Below are 27184 nucleotides of genomic sequence, written 5' to 3' on the forward strand. Positions count from 1 at the left end.
TGTGTATCCTGATGATGGTAGCTGAAAACATGGTAAAGTTAGTGTGTATCCTGATGATGGTAGCTGAAAACATGGTAAAGTTAGTGTGTATCCTGATGATGGTAGCTGAAAACATGTTACAGTTAGTGTGTATCCTGATGATGGTAGCTGAAAACATGGTAAAGTTAGTGTGTATCCTGATGATGGTAGCTGAAAACATGGTAAAGTTAGTGTGTATCCTGATGATGGTAGCTGAAAACATGGTAAAGTTAGTGTGTATCCTGATGATGGTAGCTGAAAACATGGTAAAGTTAGTGTGTATCCTGATGATGGTAGCTGAAAACATGTTACAGTTAGTGTGTATCCTGATGATGGTAGCTGAAAACATGGTAAAGTTAGTGTGTATCCTGATGATGGTAGCTGAAAACATGGTAAAGTTAGTGTGTATCCTGATGATGGTAGCTGAAAACATGATGTGGTAGCTGAAAACAGTTAGTGTGTATCCTGATGATGGTAGCTGAAAACATGGTAAAGTTAGTGTGTATCCTGATGATGGTAGCTGAAAACTGATGATGTATCCTGTGATGGTAGCTGAAAACATGTAGCTAAAGTTAGTGTGTATCCTGATGATGGTAGCTGAAAACATGGTAAAGTTAGTGTGTATCCTGATGATGGTAGCTGAAAACATGTAGCTGAAAAAAGTTAGTGTGTATCCTGATGATGGTAGCTGAAAACAAAACAGTGTGTATAAAGCTGAAAACATTAAAGTTAGTGTGTATCCTGATGATGGTAGCTGAAAACATGGTAAAGTTAGTGTGTATCCTGATGATGGTAGCTGAAAACATGGTAAAGTTAGTGTGTATCCTGATGATGGTAGCTGAAAACATGGTAAAGTTAGTGTGTATCCTGATGATGGTAGCTGAAAACATGGTATCCTATGATGGTAGCTGAAAACATTAAAGTTAGTGTGTATCCTGATGATAGCTGAAAACATGTTACAGTTAGTGTGTATCCTGATGATGGTAGCTGAAAACATGGTAAAGTTAGTGTGTATCCTGATGATGGTAGCTGAAAACATGGTAAAGTTAGTGTGTATCCTGTGATCCTGATGATGGTAGCTGAAAACATGGTAAAGTTAGTGTGTATCCTGATGATGGTAGCTGAAAACATGGTAAAGTTAGTGTGTATCCTGATGATGGTAGCTGAAAACATGGTAAAGTTAGTGTGTATCCTGATGATGGTAGCTGAAAACATGGTAAAGTTAGTGTGTATCCTGATGATGGTAGCTGAAAACATGGTAAAGTTAGTGTGTATCCTGATGATGGTAGCTGAAAACATGTTAAAGTTAGTGTGTCTCCTGATGGTAGCTGAAAACATGTTAAAGTTAGTGTGTATCCTGATGATGGTAGCTGAAAACATGTTACAGTTAGTGTGTATCCTGATGATGGTAGCTGAAAACATGTTACAGTTAGTGTGTATCCTGATGATGGTAGCTGAAAACATGTAGTGTGTATAGTGTGTGTATCCTGATGTTAGCTGTGTATCCTGATGATGGTAGCTGAAAACATGGTAAAGTTAGTGTGTATCCTGATGATGGTAGCTGAAAACATGGTAAAGTTAGTGTGTATCCTGATGATGGTAGCTGAAAACATGGTAAAGTTAGTGTGTATCCTGATGATGGTAGCTGAAAACATGGTAAAGTTAGTGTGTGTATCCTGAAAACATGTTGATGGTAGCTGAAAACATGGTAAAGTTAGTGTGTATCCTGATGATGGTAGCTGAAAACATGGTAAAGTTAGTGTGTATCCTGATGATGGTAGCTGAAAACATGGTAAAGTTAGTGTGTATCCTGATGATGGTAGCTGAAAACATGGTAGCTGAAAAAGTTAGTGTGTATCCTGATGATGGTAGCTGAAAACATGGTAAAGTTAGTGTGTATCCTGATGATGGTAGCTGAAAACATGGTAAAGTTAGTGTGTATCCTGATGATGGTAGCTGAAAACATGGTAAAGTTAGTGTGTATCCTGATGATGGTAGCTGAAAACAAAATCCTGATGATGGTAGCTGAAAACATGGTAAAGTTAGTGTGTATCCTGATGGTAGCTGAAAACATGGTAAAGTTAGTGTGTATCCTGATGATGGTAGCTGAAAACATGGTAAAGTTAGTGTGTATCCTGATGATGGTAGCTGAAAACATGGTAAAGTTAGTGTGTATCCTGATGATGGTAGCTGAAAACATGGTAAAGTTAGTGTGTATCCTGAGTGTGATGGTAGCTGAAAACATGGTAAAGTTAGTGTGTATCCTGATGATGGTAGCTGAAAACATGGTAAAGTTAGTGTGTATCCTGATGATGGTAGCTGAAAACATGGTAAAGTTAGTGTGTATCCTGATGATGGTAGCTGAAAACATGTTATCCAGTTAGTGTGTATCCTGATGATGGTAGCTGAAAACATGGTAAAGTTAGTGTGTATGAAAACCTGATCCTGATGGTAGCTGAAAACATGGTAAAGTTAGTGTGTATCCTGATGATGGTAGCTGAAAACATGGTAAAGTTAGTGTGTATCCTGATGATGGTAGCTGAAAACATGGTAAAGTTAGTGTGTATCCTGATGATGGTAGCTGAAAACATGTTAAAGTTAGTGTGTATCCTGATGATGGTAGCTGAAAACATGTTATCCTGATGAGTTAGTGTGTATCCTGATGATGGTAGCTGAAAACATGGTAAAGTTAGTGTGTATCCTGATGATGGTAGCTGAAAACATGTGTATCCTGATGATGGTAGCTGAAAACATTAGTGTGTATCCTGATGATGGTAGCTGAAAACATGGTAAAGTTAGTGTGTATCCTGATGATGGTAGCTGAAAACATGGTAAAGTTAGTGTGTATCCTGATGATGGTAGCTGAAAACATGTTAAAGTTAGTGTGTATCCTGATGGTAGCTGAAAACATGTTACAGTTAGTGTGTATCCTGATGATGGTAGCTGAAAACATGGTAAAGTTAGTGTGTATCCTGATGATGGTAGCTGAAAACATGGTAAAGTTAGTGTGTATCCTGATGATGGTAGCTGAAAACATGGTAAAGTTATCCTGTGTGTATCATGTTAAAGTTAGTGTGTATCCTGATGATGGTAGCTGGTAGCTGAAAACATGGTAAAGTTAGTGTGTATCCTGATGATGGTAGCTGAAAACATGGTAAAGTTAGTGTGTATCCTGATGATGGTAGCTGAAAACATGTTAAAGTTAGTGTGTATCCTGATGATGGTAGCTGAAAACATGGTAAAGTTAGTGTGTATCCTGATGATGGTAGCTGAAAACATGGTAAAGTTAGTGTGTATCCTGATGATGGTAGCTGAAAACATGTTAAAGTTAGTGTGTATCCTGATGATGGTAGCTGAAAACATGGTAAAGTTAGTGTGTATCCTGATGATGGTAGCTGAAAACATGTTAAACAGTTAGTGTGTATCCTGATGATGGTAGCTGAAAACATGTTACAGTTAGTGTGTATCCTGATGATGGTAGCTGAAAACATGGTAAAGTTAGTGTGTATCCTGATGATGGTAGCTGAAAACATGTTAAAGTTAGTGTGTATCCTGATGATGGTAGCTGAAAACATGTTACAGTTAGTGTGTATCCTGATGATGGTAGCTGAAAACAGTTAGTGTGTATCCTGATGATGGTAGCTGAAAACATGGTAAAGTTAGTGTGTATCCTGATGATGGTAGCTGAAAACATGGTAAAGTTAGTGTGTATCCTGATGATGGTAGCTGAAAACATGTAAGTTAGTGTGTATCCTGATGATGGTAGCTGAAAACATGTTAAAGTTAGTGTGTATCCTGATGATGGTAGCTGAAAACATGTTAAAGTTAGTGTGTATCCTGATGATGGTAGCTGAAAACATGTTAAAGTTAGTGTGTATCCTGATGATGGTAGCTGAAAACATGTTAAAGTTAGTGTGTATCCTGATGATGGTAGCTGAAAACATGTTAAAGTTAGTGTGTATCCTGATGATGGTAGCTGAAAACATGGTAAAGTTAGTGTGTATCCTGATGATGGTAGCTGAAAACATGTTAAAGTTAGTGTGTATCCTGATGGTAGCTGAAAACATGTTAAAGTTAGTGTGTATCCTGATGATGGTAGCTGAAAACATGTTAAAGTTAGTGTGTATCCTGATGATGGTAGCTGAAAACATGTTATCCTGATGATGGTAGTTAGTGTGTATCCTGATGATGGTAGCTGAAAACATGTTAAAGTTAGTGTGTATCCTGATGATGGTAGCTGAAAACATGTTAAAGTTAGTGTGTATCCTGATGATGGTAGCTGAAAACATGGTAAAGTTAGTGTGTATCCTGATGATGGTAGCTGAAAACATGGTAAAGTTAGTGTGTATCCTGATGATGGTAGCTGAAAACATGTTAAAGTTAGTGTGTATCCTGATGATGGTAGCTGAAAACATGGTAAAGTTAGTGTGTATCCTGATGATGGTAGCTAGCTGAAAACATTGAAAACAGTAAAGTTGTGTATCCTGATGATGGTAGCTGAAAACATGTTAAAGTTAGTGTGTATCCTGATGATGGTAGCTGAAAACATGTTAAAGTTAGTGTGTATCCTGATGATGGTAGCTGAAAACATGTTAAAGTTAGTGTGTATCCTGATGATGGTAGCTGAAAACATGTTAAAGTTAGTGTGTATCCTGATGATGGTAGCTGAAAACATGGTAAAGTTAGTGTGTATCCTGATGATGGTAGCTGAAAACATGTAGTGAAAACATGTTAGTAGTGTGTGATGGTCCTGATGATGGTAGCTGAAAACATGTTAAAGTTAGTGTGTATCCTGATGATGGTAGCTGAAAACATGGTAAAGTTAGTGTGTATCCTGATGATGGTAGCTGAAAACATGTTAAAGTTAGTGTGTATCCTGATGAAAACATGGTAGCTGAAAACATGTTAAAGTTAGTGTGTATCCTGATGATGGTAGCTGAAAACATGGTAAAGTTAGTGTGTATCCTGATGATGGTAGCTGAAAACATGGTAAAGTTAGTGTGTATCCTGATGATGGTAGCTGAAAACATGTTAAAGTTAGTGTGTATCCTGATGATGGTAGCTGAAAACATGTTAAAGTTAGTGTGTATCCTGATGATGGTAGCTGAAAACATGATGGTAGCTGAAAACATGTTAGTTGTGTATCCTGATGATGGTAGCTGAAAACATGGTAAAGTTAGTGTGTATCCTGATGATGGTAGCTGAAAACATGTTAAAGTTAGTGTGTATCCTGATGATGGTAGCTGAAAACATGTTAAAGTTGAAAACATGGTAAAGTTATCCTGATGATGGTAGCTGGAAAACATGTTAAAGTTAGTGTGTATCCTGATGATGGTAGCTGAAAACATGTTAGCTGAAAACATTAGTGTGTATCCTGATGATGGTAGCTGAAAACATGGTAAAGTTAGTGTGTATCCTGATGATGGTAGCTGAAAACATGGTAAAGTTAGTGTGTATCCTGATGATGGTAGCTGAAAACATGTTAAAGTTAGTGTGTATCCTGATGATGGTAGCTGAAAACATGGTAAAGTTAGTGTGTATCCTGATGATGGTAGCTGAAAACATGTAGCTGAAAACAAAGTTAGTGTGTATCCTGATGGAGCTGATGGTAGCTGAAAACATGGTAAAGTTAGTGTGTATCCTGATGATGGTAGCTGAAAACATGGTAAAGTTAGTGTGTATCCTGATGATGGTAGCTGAAAACATGTAAAGTTAGTGTGTATCCTGATGATGGTAGCTGAAAACATGTTAAAGTTAGTGTGTATCCTGATGATGGTAGCTGAAAACATGTTAAAGTTAGTGTGTATCCTGATGATGGTAGCTGAAAACATGTTAAAGTTAGTGTGTATCCTGATGATGGTAGCTGAAAACATGGTAAAGTTAGTGTGTATCCTGATGATGGTAGCTGAAAACATGTTACAGTTAGTAGTGTGTATCCTGATGATGGTAGCTGAAAACATGTTAAAGTTAGTGTGTATCCTGATGATGGTAGCTGAAAACATGTTAAAGTTAGTGTGTATCCTGATGATGGTAGCTGAAAACATGGTAGTATCCTGATGATGGTAGCTGAAAACATGTTAAAGTTAGTGTGTATCCTGATGATGGTAGCTGAAAACATGAAAACATTAAAGTTAGTGTGTATCCTGATGATGGTAGCTGAAAACATGTTAAAGTTAGTGTGTATCCTGATGATGGTAGCTGTAAAAACATGAAAACATTAAAGTTAGTGTGTATCCTGATGATGGTAGCTGAAAACATGTTAAAGTTAGTGTGTATCCTGATGATGGTAGCTGAAAACATGTTACAGTTAGTGTGTATCCTGATGATGGTAGCTGAAAACATGTTAAAGTTAGTGTGTATCCTGATGATGGTAGCTGAAAACATGTTAAAGTTAGTGTGTATCCTGATGATGGTAGCTGAAAACATGTTAAAGTTAGTGTGTATCCTGATGATGGTAGCTGAAAACATGTTACAGTTAGTGTGTATCCTGATGATGGTAGCTGAAAACATGTTAAAGTTAGTGTGTATCCTGATGATGGTAGCTGAAAACATGTTAAAGTTAGTGTGTATCCTGATGATGGTAGCTGAAAACATGTTAAAGTTGTATCCTGATGGTAGCTGAAAACATGTTAAAGTTAGTGTGTATCCTGATGATGGTAGCTGAAAACATGTTAAAGTTAGTGTGTATCCTGATGATGGTAGCTGAAAACATGGTAAAGTTAGTGTGTATCCTGATGATGGTAGCTGAAAACATGGTAAAGTTAGTGTGTATCCTGATGATGGTAGCTGAAAACATGTTAAAGTTAGTGTGTATCCTGATGATGGTAGCTGAAAACATGGTAAAGTTAGTGTGTATCCTGATGATGGTAGCTGAAAACATGGTAAAGTTAGTGTGTATCCTGATGATGGTAGCTGAAAACATGTTAAAGAAAACATTAGTGTGTATCCTGATGATGGTAGCTGAAAACATGTGTATCCTGATGATGGTAGCTGAAAACATGGTAAAGTTAGTGTGTATCCTGATGATGGTAGCTGAAAACATGTTAAAGTTAGTGTGTATCCTGATGATGGTAGCTGAAAACATGTTAGCTGAAAACATGTTAAAGTTAGTGTGTATCCTGATGATGGTAGCTGAAAACATTAGTGTGTATCCTGATGATGGTAGCTGAAAACATGTTAGCTGAAAAGTTAGTGTGTATCCTGATGATGGTAGCTGAAAACATGTTAAAGTTAGTGTGTATCCTGATGATGGTAGCTGAAAACATGTTAAAGTTAGTGTGTATCCTGATGATGGTAGCTGAAAACATGTTAAAGTTAGTGTGTATCCTGATGATGGTAGCTGAAAACATGTTAAATCCTGATGATGGTAGCTGAAAACATGTATCCTGATGATGGTAGCTGAAAACATGTTAAAGTTAGTGTGTATCCTGATGATGGTAGCTGAAAACATGGTAAAGTTAGTGTGTATCCTGATGATGGTAGCTGAAAACATGTTAAAGTTAGTGTGTATCCTGATGATGGTAGCTGAAAAAACATGTTGAAAACAAAGTTAGTGTGTATCCTGATGATGGTAGCTGAAAACATGTTAAATGTTAAAGTTAGTGTGTATCCTGATGATGGTAGCTGAAAACATGGTAAAGTTAGTGTGTATCCTGATGATGGTAGCTGAAAACATGAAAACATTAAAGTTAGTGTGTATCCTGATGATGGTAGCTGAAAACATGGTAAAGTTAGTGTGTATCCTGATGATGGTAGCTGAAAACATGTTAAAGTTAGTGTGTATCCTGATGATGGTAGCTGAAAACATGTTAAAGTTAGTGTGTATCCTGATGATGGTAGCTGAAAAAAACATGAAAACATTAAAGTTAGTGTGTATCCTGATGGGAGCTGAAAACATGTTAAAGTTAGTGTGTATCCTGATGATGGTAGCTGAAAACATGTTAAAGTTAGTGTGTATCCTGATGATGGTAGCTGAAAACATGTTAAAGTTAGTGTGTATCCTGATGATGGTAGCTGAAAACATGTTAAAGTTAGTGTGTATCCTGATGGTAGCTGAAAACATGTTAAAGTTAGTGTGTATCCTGATGGGAGCTGAAAACATGTTAAAGTTAGTGTGTATCCTGATGATGGTAGCTGAAAACATGTTAAAGTTAGTATGTATCCTGATGATGGTAGCTGAAAACATGGTAAAGTTAGTGTGTATCCTAATGATGGTAGCTGAAAACATGGTAAAGTTAGTGTGTATGGGTGAGAAGAAGAGGGATCGGGCTCTGATTGGCCGTTGGTTGGTGGTGGGTTAAATAAAGAAAAAACTACGCATTAAAAATCCATGAATGTAGAATTATTGTGCAATTTGTATACTGCTACATTGAGGTTTTTGTCTTTCATTATTTTTTATCTGCCGTTAGTATGTAGCCGAAGCCTAAGCTTTAGGGCCTAACTGTAGCATGTCAAATACACAACAATTGACAAATGCTTTTGGGAACTTTACGTCGATCCGCTGAGGCAGAAAGGAAAATGTAGGAGTTTAATTCAATAAGAGAAAAGCTGTGAAATAGAGTTCAAAATGAATAGAAGGGCCAGAACATTAGTCTAATGTTTGGTGAAGTGGTAAAAGATGATGATAGCAGTGTTATTTGTGAGGCGCTATACAAATTCGACAGTCACAAGATGGAGACTTCAAAATGACACATCAAGTGAATTGTACTGTTCAGATAGGCTACTATTCCATTTAACCCATCTGAAATCTGGACACCGACTGTAGGTCTATAGCCTCTCACATATCCTAATATTATAATAACTCCTGAAGAATTAAGCATTTCTTGCAGTAAAAATATAAACCCAATGTAAATTTTGACTCCGGAACAGGAGTGGAAAAATATGATTTATTTCTTTAATCTGAGTGTGCGTTTAGGGTCCATCTGTAAAGGTGGTATCTTTATCAGCATCATACACGCTGATAGTATTTCAACCACACAAAATATGCATCTAAGCCGAAGAAATCACGTTGGGTTGTTTCAATAGCTTTTAATTCCCTTAAAACCGGTCAAACCGATGTCACTTGGACATTTTTACATGGAAAATGTTTCCAATTTTATTTATTTTTTTAGCATTTTGTCCCTGGTCCCTAAATGTCTTTGTTGGGCGATAGAAGCAGAGATAAAAGAGAAAACCAACTTACCGATAATTCTATCCATTTATTACATTATTCTAATGCGTAAATGTTTACTTAGTCTTCCAGAGCAACAAGCACTGACCAAAGAGAAGCTGCATGTATCTAATTATAGATGAGATTACATTATAAGCAGAAACAGGCTTATCTAAAAAGTCCTGTCAAAATTGTTCTGCCATCCGTATTTTCTATGTTCGCAGGTTAGGGTCGGCTGCTGACCTCAGATTTTCACTTTATCACAGAGTCGGGCTGTAGCAGCTGCGGGTGAACAAACCGCTGACCCGCGTATCTCACCCACACACAGACTGACTGAGGCCAGAGAGCAGACACTTTTAGCCTGGCCAGCTAGCTCCCCTCTAGCAGACGTTGGTTCAATAGTTATTTGAAATACTTTAGCTGGAGTTGATCGAGCTTGCCTGTTGCATTGCAACCAATAGAAAAATCCTGAAAGTGCTAACCCTGCCCACCTAGCACTACAGGTGTGCTAAAACAGTGGTTTTGAAACATATTATTTTTTACACGTGGCCCCCTTTCCAGCATTGGGGAACATCCCGCGTGCCATTTCGATGGGCACAAGCACTGTTCATGACACACTGTTTACACCCCTCTTGTTGGTGGAGTGAATTTTGCAGGTTTAAAGCTTATTTCCAGCAGTTCTACACATTTTGTCATGGGGTGCAAAGAAAATGTTGCAGTTTTAAAGCACATTTCTTGGAAGTCTATACATTTTGCCCTGTCTAATGTGTATTCATGTGATATTTGATTGACAAAAAAAAGTTTAAAAGTTAGCTGACATGGGCTAGTTGATTTAGACATTTCTGACACGTTATAAATACAAATTACTAACATGACAAGAGGAACTAATAATGCACTACCCAGTTTTGAAATGACACCCTGTTATAGCTGGACTTGGCACCGTCCTCTGTCCCCCCAAAGTTTGAGAACTACTAGCCTAAAACAAACGCTCAAGTATTTGAAAGACCCAAAATGGTATTTGAACCCAGGTACTCATTGCTACGAACTCCCACAAACGCTTTGATCTCCAAGACTCATGAAGGAAGATGGTCAAAATGACTGCAGTGTGTGAGACAGAACCTGGGTGGGGTCAGGGGAGATAGTGCCTCCTTTGATTTCCATAAGGATTTCAAATCGAAATAAGTGTGGTGTTCGCGTACACAGTTTAGGAGATGTTATAGTGGGTTCATTGAAATGCTTCTTACTAGCTCTTAACAGTGCAGTAAATTGTCAAACAAATGCACAAATAATAAATAATCAAAAACTAGAAACAAGAAATCAAGAATGTCAGAACGAATCCAATTAACAACCCATTTCCTTGTTCTCTGAGGCTGACTAATGGTGTTACCATGGCATCCTGTGACGAGGAAATGTTCTCTTCCCCATCAGCAGGCGGACAGAGAGTAGCGGCACTCTGCTCTACTTGCCTATGTGTTTATAGGGGAAGGGAATGGAGAAATGTGGACTGAGGACACGCGTGCACACACAAAACCTTGCATTTTCTCTTTTTAATATCTGTGTATGATATACTGTACCAGTCAAAAGTTTGGACACACCTAGTCAATCAAGGGTTTTTCTTTATTTTGACTATTGTCTACCTTGTACCATAATAGTGAAGACATCAACTATGAAATAATACATGGAGTCATGTAGTAACCAAAAAAGTGTTAAACAGATCTAAATATATTTGAGATTCTTAAAAGTAGCCACCCTTTGCCTTGACAGCTTTGCACACTCTTGGCATTCTCTCAACCAGCTTCATGAAGTAGTCACCTGGAATGCATTTCAATTAACAGGTGTTCCTTGTTAAAAGTTAATTTGTGGAATTTCTTTCCTCGATGCGTTTGAACCAATCAGTTGTGTTGTGACAAGGTAGGGGTGGTATACAGAAGATAGTCCTGTTTGGTAAAAGACCAAGTCCATATTATGGAAAGAAACAGCTTAAGTAAGCAAAGAGAAATGACAGTCCATCATTTAATTTAAGACATGAAGGTCAGTCAATCCAGAAAAAGTTGAACTTTTGAAAGTTTCTTCTAGTGCAGTCGCGAAAACCATCACGCGCTTTGATTAAACTAGCTCGCATGAGGACTTCCACAGGAAAGGAAGACCCAGAGTTACCTCTGCTGCAGAGGATAAGTTCGTTAGTGTTACCAGCATCATAAATGTCAGCCAAAATAAATGCTTCAGAGTTCAAGTAAGAGACACATCTCAACATCAACTGTTCAGAGGAGACTGTGTGAATCAGGCCTTCATGGTCAAATTTTTGCAAAGAGACCACTACTAAAGGACACCAATAAGAAGAAGAGACTTACTTGGGCCAAGAAACACGAGCAATGGACATTAGACCAGTGGAAGTCCAAATTTGAGATTTTTGTTTCCGACCTCCGTATCTTTGTGAGACGCAGATTAGGTGAACGGATGATCTCCGCATATGTGGTTCCCACTGTGACGCATGCAGGAGGTGTGGTTGTGCTTTGCTGGAGACACCGTCTGTGATTTAGAGTTCAAGGCACACTTAACCAGCATGGCTACCACAGCATTCTGCAGCAATACGCCATCCCATTCTTCACAATCACCCGCCCTCAACCCAATTTAGGTGGTTTGGGATGAGTTGGACCACAGAGTGAAGGAAAAACAGCCAACAAGTGCTCAGCATATGTGGAAACAAAATCAAGACTGTTGGGAAAGCATTCCAGGTGAAGCTGGTTGAGAGAATGCTGAGAGTGTGCAAAACTGTGAAAGGGGGGCTACTTTGAATAATCTCACATTTTAAATATATTTTGTCCCTAACACTTTTTGATTACTACTTGATTCCATATGCGTTGTCATAGTTTTGATGTCTTCAATATTATTTTACAATGTAGAAAATACGAAAAATTAGGAAAACCCTGGAATGAGTAGGTGTGTCCAAACTTTTGACCACTTGTGTATGTGTGTTTTTATTTATTTATCTATTTTCCTTTAATCTATCTAACACTTTAGTCAACAACTCAATCAAACTAGTTTGGTAACATGGCATGTTAGCTGTCTAAATCCACAAGAGAAAGTAAGAAATCAACTTACCCCTAACAACAACACTATAATTGTATATTTGCTGTGCTATATATCCCACAGCAACAACAGACACCGCCTATAACAATTATTCTGATTGTTTCTTCTCTCTCAGACCACTCTGCTGGAGTAGCTCATAAATATAGAATGAGAACCAAATGGCACCCTATTCCCTTTATAGTGCATTTCTTTAGACCAGGGCCCATAGGGTATTCATCAACAGTAGTGGAGTGCATAGGGAATAGTCTGTCATTTTAGATGTACTCATTTCTATTCGTCTGGGTGAGATGGAGAGGCTGGCTAGTGGCTGGCGAGGACAGGGAGATAAATTAATTGGTCATTGGCATTAATTGGGTACACTGCTGGCGCTAGCTGTCCACCTGTGTCCACTTCAAAATCTGGGACAAAGTGTTCACTGTAGACAGAGTGGCATGACCTTATATGGGCTGAAGATGCTGCTAATGGAAACATCACAAGCCTTTAAAAATAATGTGTAAACAATTATCATACGTATCTAATATTGCTATACGTTATCCATTTCTGGAGCTGATATTAAAAGCAGTACTCTTACCCTTTACCCGCGGGTATGTTACAGAATATTATGCCAGCCCTTCTGTAATAGTAACAGATAACGGCCTTCAGTTGTCAACCTCAGGATTGAAGTTTTCATAATATTACATACTAACACTGTGGTATCAGACAGACTGTGCTCCAGCTCTGTTATCTATCTGGGAATGGTTCTGTAGTTTTGATTGAAGTTTCTGTTCGCCCACTCTTTTCCCACCGACCAACCGAACAGACAGCCGAGCTAGCAGAATGCCACCGATGGCCTTGCTTGCTGTGGCAATGAGCCGTGTCTCGCCATTCCACATGACATGGCAAACGAGCACAGTGTGTGTGTTTAGTGATTGACACATGGTATGCTGCCTCTTAATGTCTGATTGCTCTCCAACTTCCTGCAAGAGAAGGGAAAGACGCAAGAGGAAGTGAAAAGAGAGATGGATGGAGTCAGGTCTGGGTCTGCTGAGCATTAATGAACACAACAGATGTTGCCCAGATGCGACCCAGGGGGGGGTCAGAGAGAGAGAACCCGAGAGAGGGGGGAGAAGGGAGGGGAAAAGCGAGATAGAAAGGAGTCCAGTTGGAGTCCCTCTTCACACACTGACAGCTTTGTTCACCTCCAGTCAGGACCAAGCCCTCCTTCCTCTCCCTTCCACCCTCTTCTCCCCCCAAGACTCTTTGATGTAAGTGCACAGGAAACAAGGCAGGAATCGATTCCTCCATGCATTAAGACCCCACTCACCACCTCCTTCCTCTCCTCTTGTCTCTTTCCTTCTCTTTATCTCTATCTCCTCGCCCCTGTACCTCCCTTACCCTGCCCAGGAAGCTCGCTAGCACGTTGTTTTTGTCTGTGTCCATGTGTATGTGTATTGTATGGGGCCGTTGGAGCACAGGGACAGATCTTGTCTGTATCTTTGTCTGTGTGCTAGCAGTGATCTGACGTCTCTGTGTTGGAGCAACATTGTAGATCGTGTTGATCCTTGTCTGTCTGCGTGGTCTTGGGTTGTGTTTCCAAAGCAGGAACACGTGAGCCTGCTTTGAATAATGAAATTCCTTTTGAATAAAATGTATGAAATTCAATGATTTACTGTCTCTAAGGACGGGCCGCAGCTAGTTTCTATTGTTTATCTTGCTTCAGGAGGTATGGATTTGGTCTCAGAATATGTAGGAAAGTTCTCCAACTCGTTGACCCTGTTTTTTAACTGTTTGCCTGTTTTATTAGGAGCAAGCCAATACGATGAGTCCTACTCACCAAGTCTCTTGGGTCATAACCGCTCAAGTTAACAAGTCAAATGTAATTTGTCACATGCTGTAGACTAACAACAAAATGCTCAATAACAGGCCCTTACCTACAATGCATATAAAATGATAGAAAAATAATAACACAAGGAATAAATACTCAATGAGTATCTATAACTTGGCTATATACACAGGTACTAGTCCTGAGTTGATGTGCAGGAGATAATTGAGGGTGTGCTCAGCCCTCCCTTTCCTGTAGTCCACAATCAACTCTGTTGTCTTGTTGAGGGAGAGGTTATTGTCCTGCACCACACTGCCAGGTCACTAACCTCTAACCCTATAGGCTGTCTCATCGTCGTCGGTGATCAGGCCTACCACCGTCGTGTCGTCAACAACCTTAATAATGGAGTCGTGCGTAGCCACGCAGTCGTGGGTGAACAGGGAGTACTGGAGGGGACTAAGCACGCACCCCTGAGAGGTCAGCGTGTTGAAGGCCCCTGTGTTGAAGGTCAGCGTGGCGGATATGTTGTTGCTAACCTTTACCACCTGAGGGCGGCCCATTAGGAAGTCCAGGATCCAGTTGCAGAGGGAGGTGTTCAGGCTCAGGGTCCTTAGCTTAGTGATGAGCTTGGAGGACACTATTGTATTGAACGCTGAGCTGTAGTCAATGAACAGCATACTCACGTAGGTGTTCCTCTTGTCCAGGTGGGAGAGAGCAGTGTGGAGTGTATCTGTGGATCTGTTGCGGTGATATGGAGTGGGTCCAGGTTTCTGAGATGATGGTTTTATGTGAGCCATGACCAGCCTTTTAAAGCATTTCATGGCTACGGACGTGAGTGCTACGTGAGGGTGATTGTCTTTTAGAGATGTTACCTTGGCCTTCTTCTCTCCTCTCATCGTCTCCGTTCCTCTACTGTAAAAACATTATTGGCCAGAGGGAGGGATGTAGAGTGGGAGGGGAGAGAGACTGGCTAGGCTTTACAGCTTATAGGATTCATGAACTAACACATTTGCCATGTTTTGTCATTAGCATTATGGTTGTAACCACTTCCTCTATGTCAGGGCTTCCCACCCGGCAGCAGTCGGGGCTTCCCACCCGGCAGCAGTCGGGGCTTCCCACCCGGCAGCAGTCGGGGCTTCCCACCCGGCAGCAGTCGGGGCTTCCCACCCGGCAGCAGTCGGGGCTTCCCACCCGGCAGCAGTCGGGGCTTCCCACCCGGCAGCCCATGGGGGATTTTATGTGGCCCCCCAAGTTTTCTGAGCAAAGGGTTACTTTATAATTGTTTATTGTTTTATTGTTGGAAATAAGACTGTAAATACACCAGCAAATCAGTTGTTATATATATATATATATATATATATAGTTGTTATTTTTAGTTTGGAAATCTGTTCCAATGTATTCCCAGCATAATAGAGAGAGAGAGAGACCCTGAGTCTACAAAATATTAGGAACACCTTCCTAATATTGACTTGTACCTGTGCTTCCCACAGTTGTGTCAAGTTGGCTGGATGTCCTTTGGGTGGTGGACCATTCTTGATACACACAGGAAACTGCTGAGTGTGAAAAACCCAGCAGTGTGGCACTTCTTGACACGCTAAAACTGGGCGCCCGGCACCTAAAACCATACCCGGTTCAAAGGCACTTCAATATTTTGTATTGCTCGTTCACCCCTTTCATCTACACTGATTGAAGTGGATTTAACAAGTGACCTTTTAATAAGGGATCATAGCTTTTACCTGGTCAGTCTGTCATGTAAAGAGCAGGTGTTCCTAATGTTTTGTACACTCAATGTAAATGATCGTATACAAATGTAAACATGGTTTGAAATGGTTATATTTTATTCAAATATTATGTCTGTTTGGGCTTCTTGCATTAGATTTGCTGTCTACAAATGATTAGTAATTATGGTGCGGCAGGGTAGCCTAGTGGTTAGAGCGTTGGACTAGTAACCGAAAGGTTGCAAGTTCAAATTCCCGAGCTGACAAGGTACAAATCTGTCGTTCTGCCCCTGAACAGGCAGTTAACCCACTGTTCCTAGGCCGTCATTGAAAATAAGAATTTGTTCTTAACTGACTTGCCTAGTTAAAAAAAAAAAAAATCTTCTGGCCCCCTGACCTCATGAAAAAATCTGCTTGCGGCCGAATCTAGTTGATGGTCTCTGGTCTACGTATTGTCAATGGGTTGTTGATGAAGCCGGCTAGATTAAGTTGTCTCATAAAACCAGTCTCTACCTTGTTATTAGCCCTCTCACATGACGTCTACGGAACCACAGATCTTACTGTTGTGAGGTCCTGTTCAGGTCAAAAGTCCCCGCACCAAGAAAACCATTGAGTTATAAATTGCAATGCTTTCCCTCAAATTCAGTTGTGAGGTCCTTAAAGTTAATGTTCACTTCAAAATCAATCAAACCTGGTCAGCTGTTGCATTCACCCTCCCCTCTTTCTTTCAAGGCTGTCAACGGCCATGCAAACAATTTGCCAGCACGGCGGATTGCCAGTACCAGCCTCAACCCCAATGAAGACTGCCACAGTAGTGGACAGGGTTCGACATCTGGTTCCCAGTCCGGGCAGATGGGAGGCAGGAGGGAGGAGGAACAGGGGATGACGTACCCTCTGGAGATGCGCTCAGACCTCCCCATGAACTTCAGCAGCACCCTGGAACGCATCGTCCAGCAGCTTGACGTCCTCACTCAGGTCAGTCCCTTAACTCTTAATCCAAATCTGGCAGCCCTGGCTAAACCACTTCATTTCAACCCAATCTGGCAACCATAAAATACTTCCCCCTTCCTTCCCAATCTGGCAACTCAATTGTAATGTTTATGAAAGAAGAGCAGCTGATACAGAGTTAGATGTTGAAATGAGTGAAGTGTTGACATAGTCGTGAAAGACTTTTAGTCTAAAACTGGTGTGTGATCCTCTCCTACCCCATAGACTGTCTCTGTGTTGGAAGAACGTCTCACCCTGACGGAGGACAAACTGAAGGAGTGTTTATTCAACCAGAGTCAGATCCTGCTGCAGGTGCGAGGGGAGGAGAAGGACCGAAGGAGAGAGAGAGTGGAGGAAGAGTGGGAAGGTGAGAGCGGATCCCCTGTCGCCTCAGCCTAAGGTCACCCACCTCCCTCTCCACAGACACACACTCCTCCCTTTAACTTGGTCGTGAGGGGGGGGGTAACAGGGAATGTGGTATCCTTAACCTCCACCTTGGTGGTCTTTCTCAGGGGTAATTGTCTTAATCAAATCCTCCCTCTATCTCACCACTCTTTTAAAGATTATTCAATCCTACAGCACAGTGTGTCTGGGACACTTAAACCAAGGCTTTTTGGCTAGGGACTGGGGGGAGTTTTTGTACATATACCAGTGTGCATATGTTCATCGGTGTGTGCGCGGGTGCGTGCGTTTGGAAGATCTTTGCGAGGCCCCTCCGTAATGAAAGGTTAATGAAGGGGAGCGGAGGACAAGACAGCTGCAGTTATGGAAACAGCCGGTCTGTCTGTCTGGACAGTGAAGGGAGCAGAGCGTGCTGGGCCAGGCAGGGGCTCCCTTCACTGTCCAATTCCTCTGGTCTCCTTCTCCTGGACAGGCCACCATAAACATGCCTTCCTTAGACCTCTCTCCCTCTCGTGTGTGTGTGTGCATGCATCGCTATGGGTTATTGTACTAGCATTTATTAGTAGAATCTATGCATTATTTCATGTGCTGATGAAGCGCCTGTGTGTGTGTGTATGACCATATACCCCCACTGTTGTATAGTGTACGGCATATTTTCTCATGCGTTCCCTTTCATACTATGAACTAAATAAATTGAACATATTGCACTGGCATGTCTCCATGTGTCATTTTTACATCAGCAGTTGCTCTATAAAAGCCCACAAGTATCCAAAACACGCTCTGTTACATTTAATTTTTTAATTTCACCTTTATTTAACCAGGTAGGCTAGTTGAGAACAAGTTCTCATTTGCAACTGCGACCTGGCCAAGATAAAGCATAGCAGTGTGAACAGACAACACAGAGTTACACATGGAGTAAACAATTAACAAGTCAATAACACAGTAGAAAAAAAAGGGGAGTCTATATACAATGTGTGCAAAAGGCATGAGGAGGTAGGCGAATAATTACAATTTTGCAGATTAACACTGGAGTGATAAATGATCAGATGGTCATGTACAGGTAGAGATATTGGTGTGCAAAAGAGCAGAAAAGTAAATAAATAAAAACAGTATGGGGATGAGGTAGGTGAAAATGGGTGGGCTATTTACCTATAGACTATGTACAGCTGCAGCGATCGGTTAGCTGCTCAGATAGCTGATGTTTGAAGTTGGTGAGGGAGATAAGTCTCCAACTTCAGCGATTTTTGCAATTCGTTCCAGTCACAGGCAGCAGAGTACTGGAACGAAAGGCGGCCAAATGAGGTGTTGGCTTTAGGGATGATCAGTGAGATACACCTGCTGGAGCGCGTGCTACGGATGGGTGTTGCCATCATGACCAGTGAACTGAGATAAGGCGGAGCTTTACCTAGCATGGACTTGTAGATGACCTGGAGCCAGTGGGTCTGGCGACGAATATGTAGCGAGGGCCAGCCGACTAGAGCATACAAGTCGCAGTGGTGGGTGGTATAAGGTGCTTTAGTGACAAAACGGATGGCACTGTGATAAACTGCATCCAGTTTGCTGAGTAGAGTGCTGGAAGCAATTTTGTAGATGACATCGCCGAAGTCGAGGATCGGTAGGATAGTCAGTTTTACTAGGGTAAGCTTGGCGGCGTAAGTGAAGGAGGCTTTGTTGCGGAATAGAAAGCCGACTCTTGATTTGATTTTCGATTGGAGATGTTTGATATGAGTCTGGAAGGAGAGTTTGCAGTCTAGCCAGACACCTAGGTACTTAAAGATGTCCACATATTCAAGGTCGGAACCATCCAGGGTGGTGATGCTAGTCGGGCATGCGGGTGCAGTCAGCGATCTGTTGAAAAGCATGCATTTGGTTTTACTAGCGTTTAAGAGCAGTTGGAGGCCACGGAAGGAGTGTTGTATGGCATTGAAGCTAATTTGGAGGTTAGATAGCACAGTGTCCAATGACGGGCCGAAAGTATATAGAATGGTGTCGTCTGCGTAGAGGTGGATCAGGGAATCGCCCGCAGCAAGAGCAACGTTATTGATATATACAGAGAAAAGAGTCGGCCCGAGAATTGAACCCTGTGGCACCCCCATAGACTGCCAGAGGACCGGACAGCATGCCCTCCGATTTGACACACTGAACTCTGTCTGCAAAGTAATTGGTGAACCAGGCAAGGCAGTCATCCGAAAAACCGAGGCTACTGAGTCTGCCGATAAGAATATGGTGATTGACAGAGTCGAAAGCCTTGGCAAGGTCGATGAAGACTGTTGCACAGTACTGTCTTTTATCGATGGCGGTTATGATATCGTTTAGTACTTTGAGTGTGGCTGAGGTGCACCCGTGACCGGCTCGGAAACCAGATTGCACAGCGGAGAAGGTACGGTGGGATTCGAGATGGTCAGTGACCTGTTTGTTGACTTGGCTTTCGAAGACCTTAGATAGGCAGGGCAGGATGGATATAGGTCTGTAACAGTTTGGGTCCCCCAGGGGGATGACTGCGGCAGCTTTCCAATCCTTGGGGATCTCAGACGATATGAAAGAGAGGTTGAACACGCTGGTAATAGGGGTTGCGACAATGGCGGCGGATAGTTTCAGAAATAGAGGGTCCAGATTGTCAAGCCCAACTGATTTGTACGGGTCCAGGTTTTGCAGCTCTTTCAGAACATCTGCTATCTGGATTTGGGTAAAGGAGAACCTGGAGAGGCTTGGGCGAGGAGCTGCGGGGGGCGGAGCTGTTGGCCGAGGTTGGAGTAGCCAGGTGGAAGGCATGGCCAGCCGTTGAGAAATGCTTGTTGAAGTTTTCGATAATCATGGATTTATCGGTGGTGACCGGGTTACCTAGCCTCAGTGCAGTGGGCAGCTGGGAGGAGGTGCTCTTGTTCTCCATGGACTTCACAGTGTCCCAGAACTTTTTGGAGTTGGAGCTACAGGATGCAAACTTCTGCCTGAAGAAGCTGGCCTTAGCTTTCCTGACTGACTGCGTGTATTGGTTCCTGACTCCCCTGAACAGTTGCATATTTCGGGGACTATTCAATGCTATTGCAGTCTGCCACAGGATGTTTTTGTGCTGGTCGAGGGCAGTCAGGTCTGGAGTGAACCAAGGGCTGTATCTGTTCTTAGTTCTGCATTTTTTGAACGGAGCATGCTTATCTAAAATGGTGAGGAAGTTACTTTTTTCATGGTCCATCGACCCAGATCATGGGCTTTTCCACACAAAGTGCTTTACAGTAACCTTGCCTAGACCTCAAATGGCAAGCAGTAGCAGCAGAATCTACAAGTATACAGTCCATGTCAGTTCCTCTGTGAAGCCAGTGGTCTTGTTGACTTTTCCAGCGACAGTCAAAGATGTGGATAGCACTGGAGTGGCCCCTCTTTATAAATACATATACAATAAATGTGTGTTCATCTACATATCTATCTACAGTGCATTCGGAAAGAATTCAGACCCCTTCACTTTTTCCACATTTTGTTACATTACAGCCATATTTTAAAACGGATTGTTTTTTTCACTCATCAATTTACACACAATACCTCATAATGACAAAGCAAAAACAGGTTTAGACATTTTTGCAAATGTATTAAAAATTAAAACTGAAATAACATTTACATAAGTATTCAGACTGTTTACTCAGTACTTAGTTGAAGCAGCGATTACAGCCTTGAGTCTTCTTGAGTATGATGCTTCAAGATTGGCACACCTGTATTTGGGGAGTTTCTCCAATTCTTCTCTGCAGATCCTCTCAAGCTCTATCAGGTTGGATGGGGAGCGTCGCTGCACAGCTATTTTCAGGTCTCTCCAGAGATGTTGGATCGGGTTCAAGTCTGAGCTTTGGCTGGGCCACTCAAGGACATTCAGAGACTAGTCCCAAAGCCATCTGCATTGTCTTGGCTGTGTTCTTAGGGTCATTGTCCTGTTAGAAGGTGAACCTTCGCCCAAGTCTGTGGTCCCGAGCGCTCTGGAGCAGGTTTTCATCAAGGATCTCTCTGTACTTTGCTCTGTTCATCTTTCCCTCGATCCTGACTAGTCTCCCAATCCCAGCCGCTGAAAAACATTATGCTGTCACCACCATGCTTCACGGTAGGGATGGTATTGGCCAGGTGCGGTGCTTTTTCCTCCAGACATGACGCTTGGCATTCAGGCCAAAGAGTTCAATCTTGGTTTCATCAGACCAGAAAATCTTGTTTCTCATGGTCTGAGAGTCCTTCAGGTGCCTTTTGGTAAACTCCAAGCTGGCAGTCATGTGCCTTTTACTGAGGCGTGGCTTTCATCTGGCCTCTCTACCATAAAGGCCTGATTGGTAGAGTGCTGCAGAGATTATTGTCCTTCTGGAAGGTTCTCCCATCTCCACAAGAAACTAGAGCTCTGTCAGAGTGACCATCGGATTCTTGGACACCTCCCTGACCAAAGCCCTTCTCCCCCGATTGCTCAGTTTTCCCGGGCAGTCAGCTCTAGGAAGAGTCTTGGTGGTTCCAAATTTCTTCCACTCAAGAATGATGTTGTCTCGGGGCCTTCGATGTTGCAGATCATTTTTTGGTACCCTTCCCCAGATCTGTGCCTCGACGCAATCCTGTCTCGGAGCTCTACGGACAATTCCTTCGACCTCATGGCTTGGTTTTTGCTCTGACATGCACTGTCAACTGTGGGACCTTATATAGACAGGTGTGTGCCTTTCCAAATCATGTCCAATCAATTGAATTTACCACATGTGGACTCCAAGTTGTAGAAACATCTCAAGGATGATCAATGGAAACAGGATGCACCTGAGCTCAATTTCGATTCTCATAGCAGAGGATCTTTCAGATATTTCTGTATATATATATATATATATATATATATATATACTGCTAAAAAAAATAAAGGGAACACTTAAACAACACAATGTAACTCCAAGTCAATGTAACTCCAAGTCAATCACACTTCTGTGAAATCAAACTTTCCACTTAGGAAGCAACACTGATTGACAATAAAGTTCACATGCTGTTGTGCAAATGGAATAGACAACAGGTGGAAATTATAGGCAATTAGCAAGACACCCCCAATAAAGGAGTGGTTCTGCAGGTGGTGACCACAGACCACTTCTCAGTTCCTATGCTTCCTGGCTGATGTTTTGGTCACTTTTGAATGCTGGCGGTGCTTTCACTCTAGTGGTAGCATGAGACGGAGTCTACAACCCACACAAGTGGCTCAGGTAGTGCAGCTCATCCAGGATGGCACATCAATGCGAGCTGTGGCAAGAAGGTTTGCTGTGTCTGTCAGCGTAGTGTCCTTAGCATGGAGGTGCTACCAGGAGACAGGCCAGTACATCAGGAGATGTGAAGGAGGCCGTAGGAGGGCAGCAGCCCAGCAGCAGGACCACTACCTCCGCCTTTGTGCAAGGAATAGCAGGAGGAGCACTGTCAGAGCCCTGCAAAATGACCTCCAGCATGCCACAAATGTGCATGTGTCTGCTCAAACGGTCAGAAACAGACTCCATGAGGGTGGTATGAGGGCCCGACGTCCACAGGACACCGTGCGTCCTAGGACGTTTGGCATTTGCCAGAGAACACCAAGATTGGCAAATTCGCCACTGGCGCCCTGTGCTCTTCACAGATTAAAGCAGGTTCACACTGAGCACATGTGACAGAGTCTGGAGACGCCGTGGAGAACGTTCTGCTGCCTGCAACATCCTCCAGCATGACCGGTTTGGCGATGGGTCAGTCATGGTGTGGGGTGGCATTTCTTTTGGGGGACGCACAGCCCTCCATGTGCTCGCCAGAGGTAGCCTGACTGCCATTAGGTACCGAGATGAGATCCTCAGACCCCTTGTGAGACCATATGCTGGTGCAGTTGGCCCTGGGTTCCTCCTAATGCAAGACAATGCTAGACCTCATGTGGCTGGAGTGTGTCAGCAGTTTCTGCAAGAGGAAGGCATTGATGCTATGGACTGGCCCGCCTGTTCCCCAGACCTGAATCCAATTGAGCACATCTGGGACATCATGTCTCGCTCCATCCACCAATGCCATGTTGCACCACAGACTGTCCAGGAGTTGGCGGATGCTTTAGTCCAGGTCTGCGAGGAGATCCCTCAGGAGACCATCCGTCACCTCATCAGGAGCATGCCCAGGCGTTGTAGGGAGGTCATACAGGCACATGGAGGCCACACACACTACTGAGCCTCATTGTGACTTGTTTTAAAGACATTACATCAAAGTTGGATCAGCCTGTAGTGTGGTTTTCCACTTTAATTTTGAGTGTGACTCCAAATCCAGACCTCCATGGGTTGATAAATTTGATTTCCATTGATCATTTTTGTATGATTTTGTTGTCAGCACATTCAACTATGTAAAGAAAAAAGTATTTAATAAGAATATTTCATTCATTCAGATCTAGGATGTGTTATTTTAGTGTTCCCTATATTTTTTTGAGCAGTGTATATATATATATATATATATATATATATATATATTTAAAAAATAGCAAAGGTTAACGGCTTTAGTCATTATGGGGTATTGTGTGTAGGTCGATGAGGAAATGTTTTATTTATTCCATTATAGAATAAGGCTGCAATGTAGCAAAATGTGGAAAAAGTAAAAAGGTCTGAATACTTTCTGAATGCACTGGACATGTATGTTTTTAGTCAGTTCCTCTGTGCAGTTGGCGTGGTCTTGTTGACGTTTCCAGTGTGACGGAGATGTGGTTCACACTGAGGCGGTCCCTCACCGGCGGGTGGAGGCTGTAAAAAGCCACACAAAGGGGTGCTCTGCGCTGGCTCCTGTTTGGTCTCTGTACCACATCCTTCCTCGTTTCTCTGGTTCCCCCTCCCTTTTACATAAAGTGGTGCAGCCCTTAAAGAGAGAGGGCTGAAGACGTGTTTTGGGGAGGATTTGGGGTTTCATGCAACGTTTAGTCAGGAAGATACTACATGCTCGCGCACTTTCTCACTCTCCCACACTCTCACACTCTGTCACTCACTAACACACACACTCACTCACTCACTCTCAGGTCCTTTGTACCACTTCCACCTCAGCATGTGCACCGATTGGCTTAATTTCAGTTGGAGAACTTTATGGAGAATTTCTACCAATCCTTACTTCCCCTCAACATTATACTGTAGCAAAAAACACACTCCCACCTGTGTGTGTGTGTGTGTGTGTGTGTGTGTGTGTGTGTGTGTGTGTGTGTGTGTGTGTGTGTGTGTGTGTGTGTGTGTGTGTGTGTGTGTGTGTGTGTGTGTGTGTGTGTGTGTGTGTGCGCGTTATTAGCAGTGTAAACCCATAACTTCCCTTTAATGACTTCCTGTAGGCAGGGCTTCCTGTTGTTGTTGGTGGGGGTTCTCTTTGACACAGATGTTCTTGTTGACTATTAGAATGCATGTTACAGGCTGTGTGTGTAAGCAAAAAAGTAACAGCGGCATGCAGGTACATGTCCCCATGACGTCAAAGGCCATTTTAAGGTTTAGAGTGTTTTGAATGGAAATCAAGGATAGAAAAATATATGTGTGTGTGTGTGTGTGTGTGTGTGTGTGTGTGTGTGTGTGTGTGTGTGTGTGTGTGTGTGTGTGTGTGTGTGTGTGTGTGTGTGTGTGTGTGTGTGTGTGTGTGTGTGTGTGTGTGTGTGTGGCGCAAGCCAGGCAGAAATGATCACTTGGGGGCACACATGGTAAAGACATTCCCTCTCAGACACACAGAGACAGGAGAGGAGAATGGTTATCATTACCACTTCCTCCTTTAACTCCTGGTTGGCGGGTGCTAAAAGCAGAGAGATGATCTTTTAGGAAATTCCCTGTAACCTTCAGGGGATGAACAGATAAACACGGATCGGGACAAAGGAGGGAGTGGAACGAGGTATAAAAGAGGAGAGGAGGGGCGCCACACTGATCAGATTACAAGGAAAGGCCTCTGCCCTATACTCAGTAGGATCCGTTCATATCCCCAGGTACTAGTACTACACACACACACACACACACACACACACACACACAGTGACACCTGTTCAAATAGACAGATTGGATAGTTTAACCGCGACACACCTGCATACTGTTAGCTTACTATTTGTTCCAGTTGGTTTTACATTCTGTTTATTTGTTTTTGCTCTGCCTTCTGCACAGACACATACAGTATAGTGGTCAGAGGGTGAATCCCAAATATGGACAGCTCTTCATCTTCTACTGTAGAATATGTGAAGCTACTACTCTCTTAGAAAGAAAAAAGGTTACAAAATAGTTCTTCGGCTGTTATTGGTTCCAGCTAGAACCGTTTTTGGTTTTAAGGTGGAAATCTTTTGGGTTACTTGTAGAATAGTTAAATAAAGGTTAAATAAAATTTAAAATTAAAAAAACATGTAAAACCCTCTGGGGAAAGGGTTCTACATGGAACCAAAAGGATTCTACCTGGAACCAAAAAGGTTTCTCCTGTTGGGACAGCAGAAGAACACTTTTAGGTTCTTAACCTTTTTTCTCTCAGTTTAGATAAGTAAGCAAAATAATACTTCATTATCCACTATCTCAGTTGTTCAGGGACGGGAGGAAGGAAGGTTGTTGAGTGCAAAGTGTGTTGACCGCAGCCCAACGTAACTCGCAGATATTCACAACTACATACGAAAGTGTTGCTTGAAATAGTTTAACTGACTATATATTCTCATTAACTTAGATTCAATTTGAGCTTTCTGTGAATGAGTGTGTGGCCTTGTTTAATGATCAAAGTTTGCAGGCTAATCTTATTGATACAGAGACCTGGGATAGGCTCAGGGAGACAGTGACTGCCTGGTGTAGACAGGATCCACAAAGTGTCATGACACCTCTGCTCTACAGACAAGGCCAGGGCTCAGGCCCTCATGGTCTGTTTTTCCAGGGCTTTGTGTGTTGAAAGCCCATCTCCGGTGCAAGGAGGGAGAGAAGGGGGGATAAGAGAGAGAGAGAGTGGGGGAAAAAGCTTACTTCCGTAGAGAGGTTCAAAGGGACCTCCGCTCTTGCATGATCTGTTTGTCATTTGATCCCTGAGTTGTTTTTCTTGTTCCTTTTTTTCTATTTGAGGGGATATAGAGAGACGAAAGAGAGATGAACATGAAGCCATAGCTAGCTCCTTTTACAATCTAGCCTAGTTCCTCTTTATCAGGTTGCATGAACCAATCCAAGGGTCTATATTCAAGCTTCTCTCAAGTTCTGTGTGACTAAACTCTACATTACATACATGTAGGCCATTGACAGAATGGTAGATTCCAGAATAGCTACTGTCATTGCCCTGAAATAGGCATATACGCATTTTTAGCTATGCAGTGTTTATCACATATTACCTACATTTAGTCAATGTTTTCTTAGAAACCCGAATTGTGGTAAATACTACTTGAATGCCTGTCGTTTCTTACATACCGATCTGCTATCTTCAGAGAATTTTCCTGCACAGTAGGAAATACAAATTGTAATGTATTCCATTTTTTAAAAGCCTTCTAAAGTTTAATTTCAACTTTAAAATGTCTGACTTGATTTGCCCCGATGAAAAATACATCAACGTACATGAATTATAATTATACATTTTAAAGTTGCTGCAGGATTATTTTCATAATGTGACCGACCGGCTCGATTCGGTCTCATGTAGCAAACTTTGAAATTATTTTTTTTTACATTGAATAAATGTAGAAAAATTGTATATCATACACTACAGTTGAGAAACAATGGGAAAGTTATTCTGCTTTGAAAATGTATAAACCTGTAATCTCACTTTTGAGAAAATTGCCCTTAAATGTTTTGGTACCCGTTTGGGAGAGGTCTTCTTTGTCTACACCCATTCAGCATTGTTCACATTGACCTAACAGCAGTCAAGCACCAAAGCCAACTAGCTAACGTTGGCTAGCTTGCTAGTTACTTCCAGAAACAAATCAGAGAATATCTCACTGACCATTTTACTCGCCCTAGCAGAGCGGGTTAGGCTGTTTTTATGTCATCCAGAGCGTTGGTGACTGCAACTGTGCTTCTAGCAACAATTTAGTTACGCTTTTAATTTTTTATATATATATATATATATATATTATTTTTTTTTACT

General features: G+C 42.0%; 1 protein-coding gene across 1 annotated transcript in view; it reads left to right on the forward strand.

The window, feature by feature from the left end:
• Positions 1-17874, forward strand: part of poc1b (POC1 centriolar protein B) — a 74750-nt gene extending 56876 nt beyond the window's left edge. Inside the window, exons 11-12 of the mRNA XM_035790056.2 lie at positions 16508-16750; positions 16988-17874. Of these exons, the coding sequence (XP_035645949.1) occupies positions 16508-16750; positions 16988-17161 (417 nt within the window). The 3' untranslated portion in view covers positions 17162-17874. The remainder of the gene's footprint in view (positions 1-16507; positions 16751-16987) is intronic.
• Positions 17875-27184: the final 9310 nt, after the last annotated feature.

This window comes from Oncorhynchus keta, chromosome 17 (genome assembly GCF_023373465.1).
Source record: "Oncorhynchus keta strain PuntledgeMale-10-30-2019 chromosome 17, Oket_V2, whole genome shotgun sequence".
Lineage (NCBI taxonomy): Eukaryota > Metazoa > Chordata > Actinopteri > Salmoniformes > Salmonidae > Oncorhynchus > Oncorhynchus keta.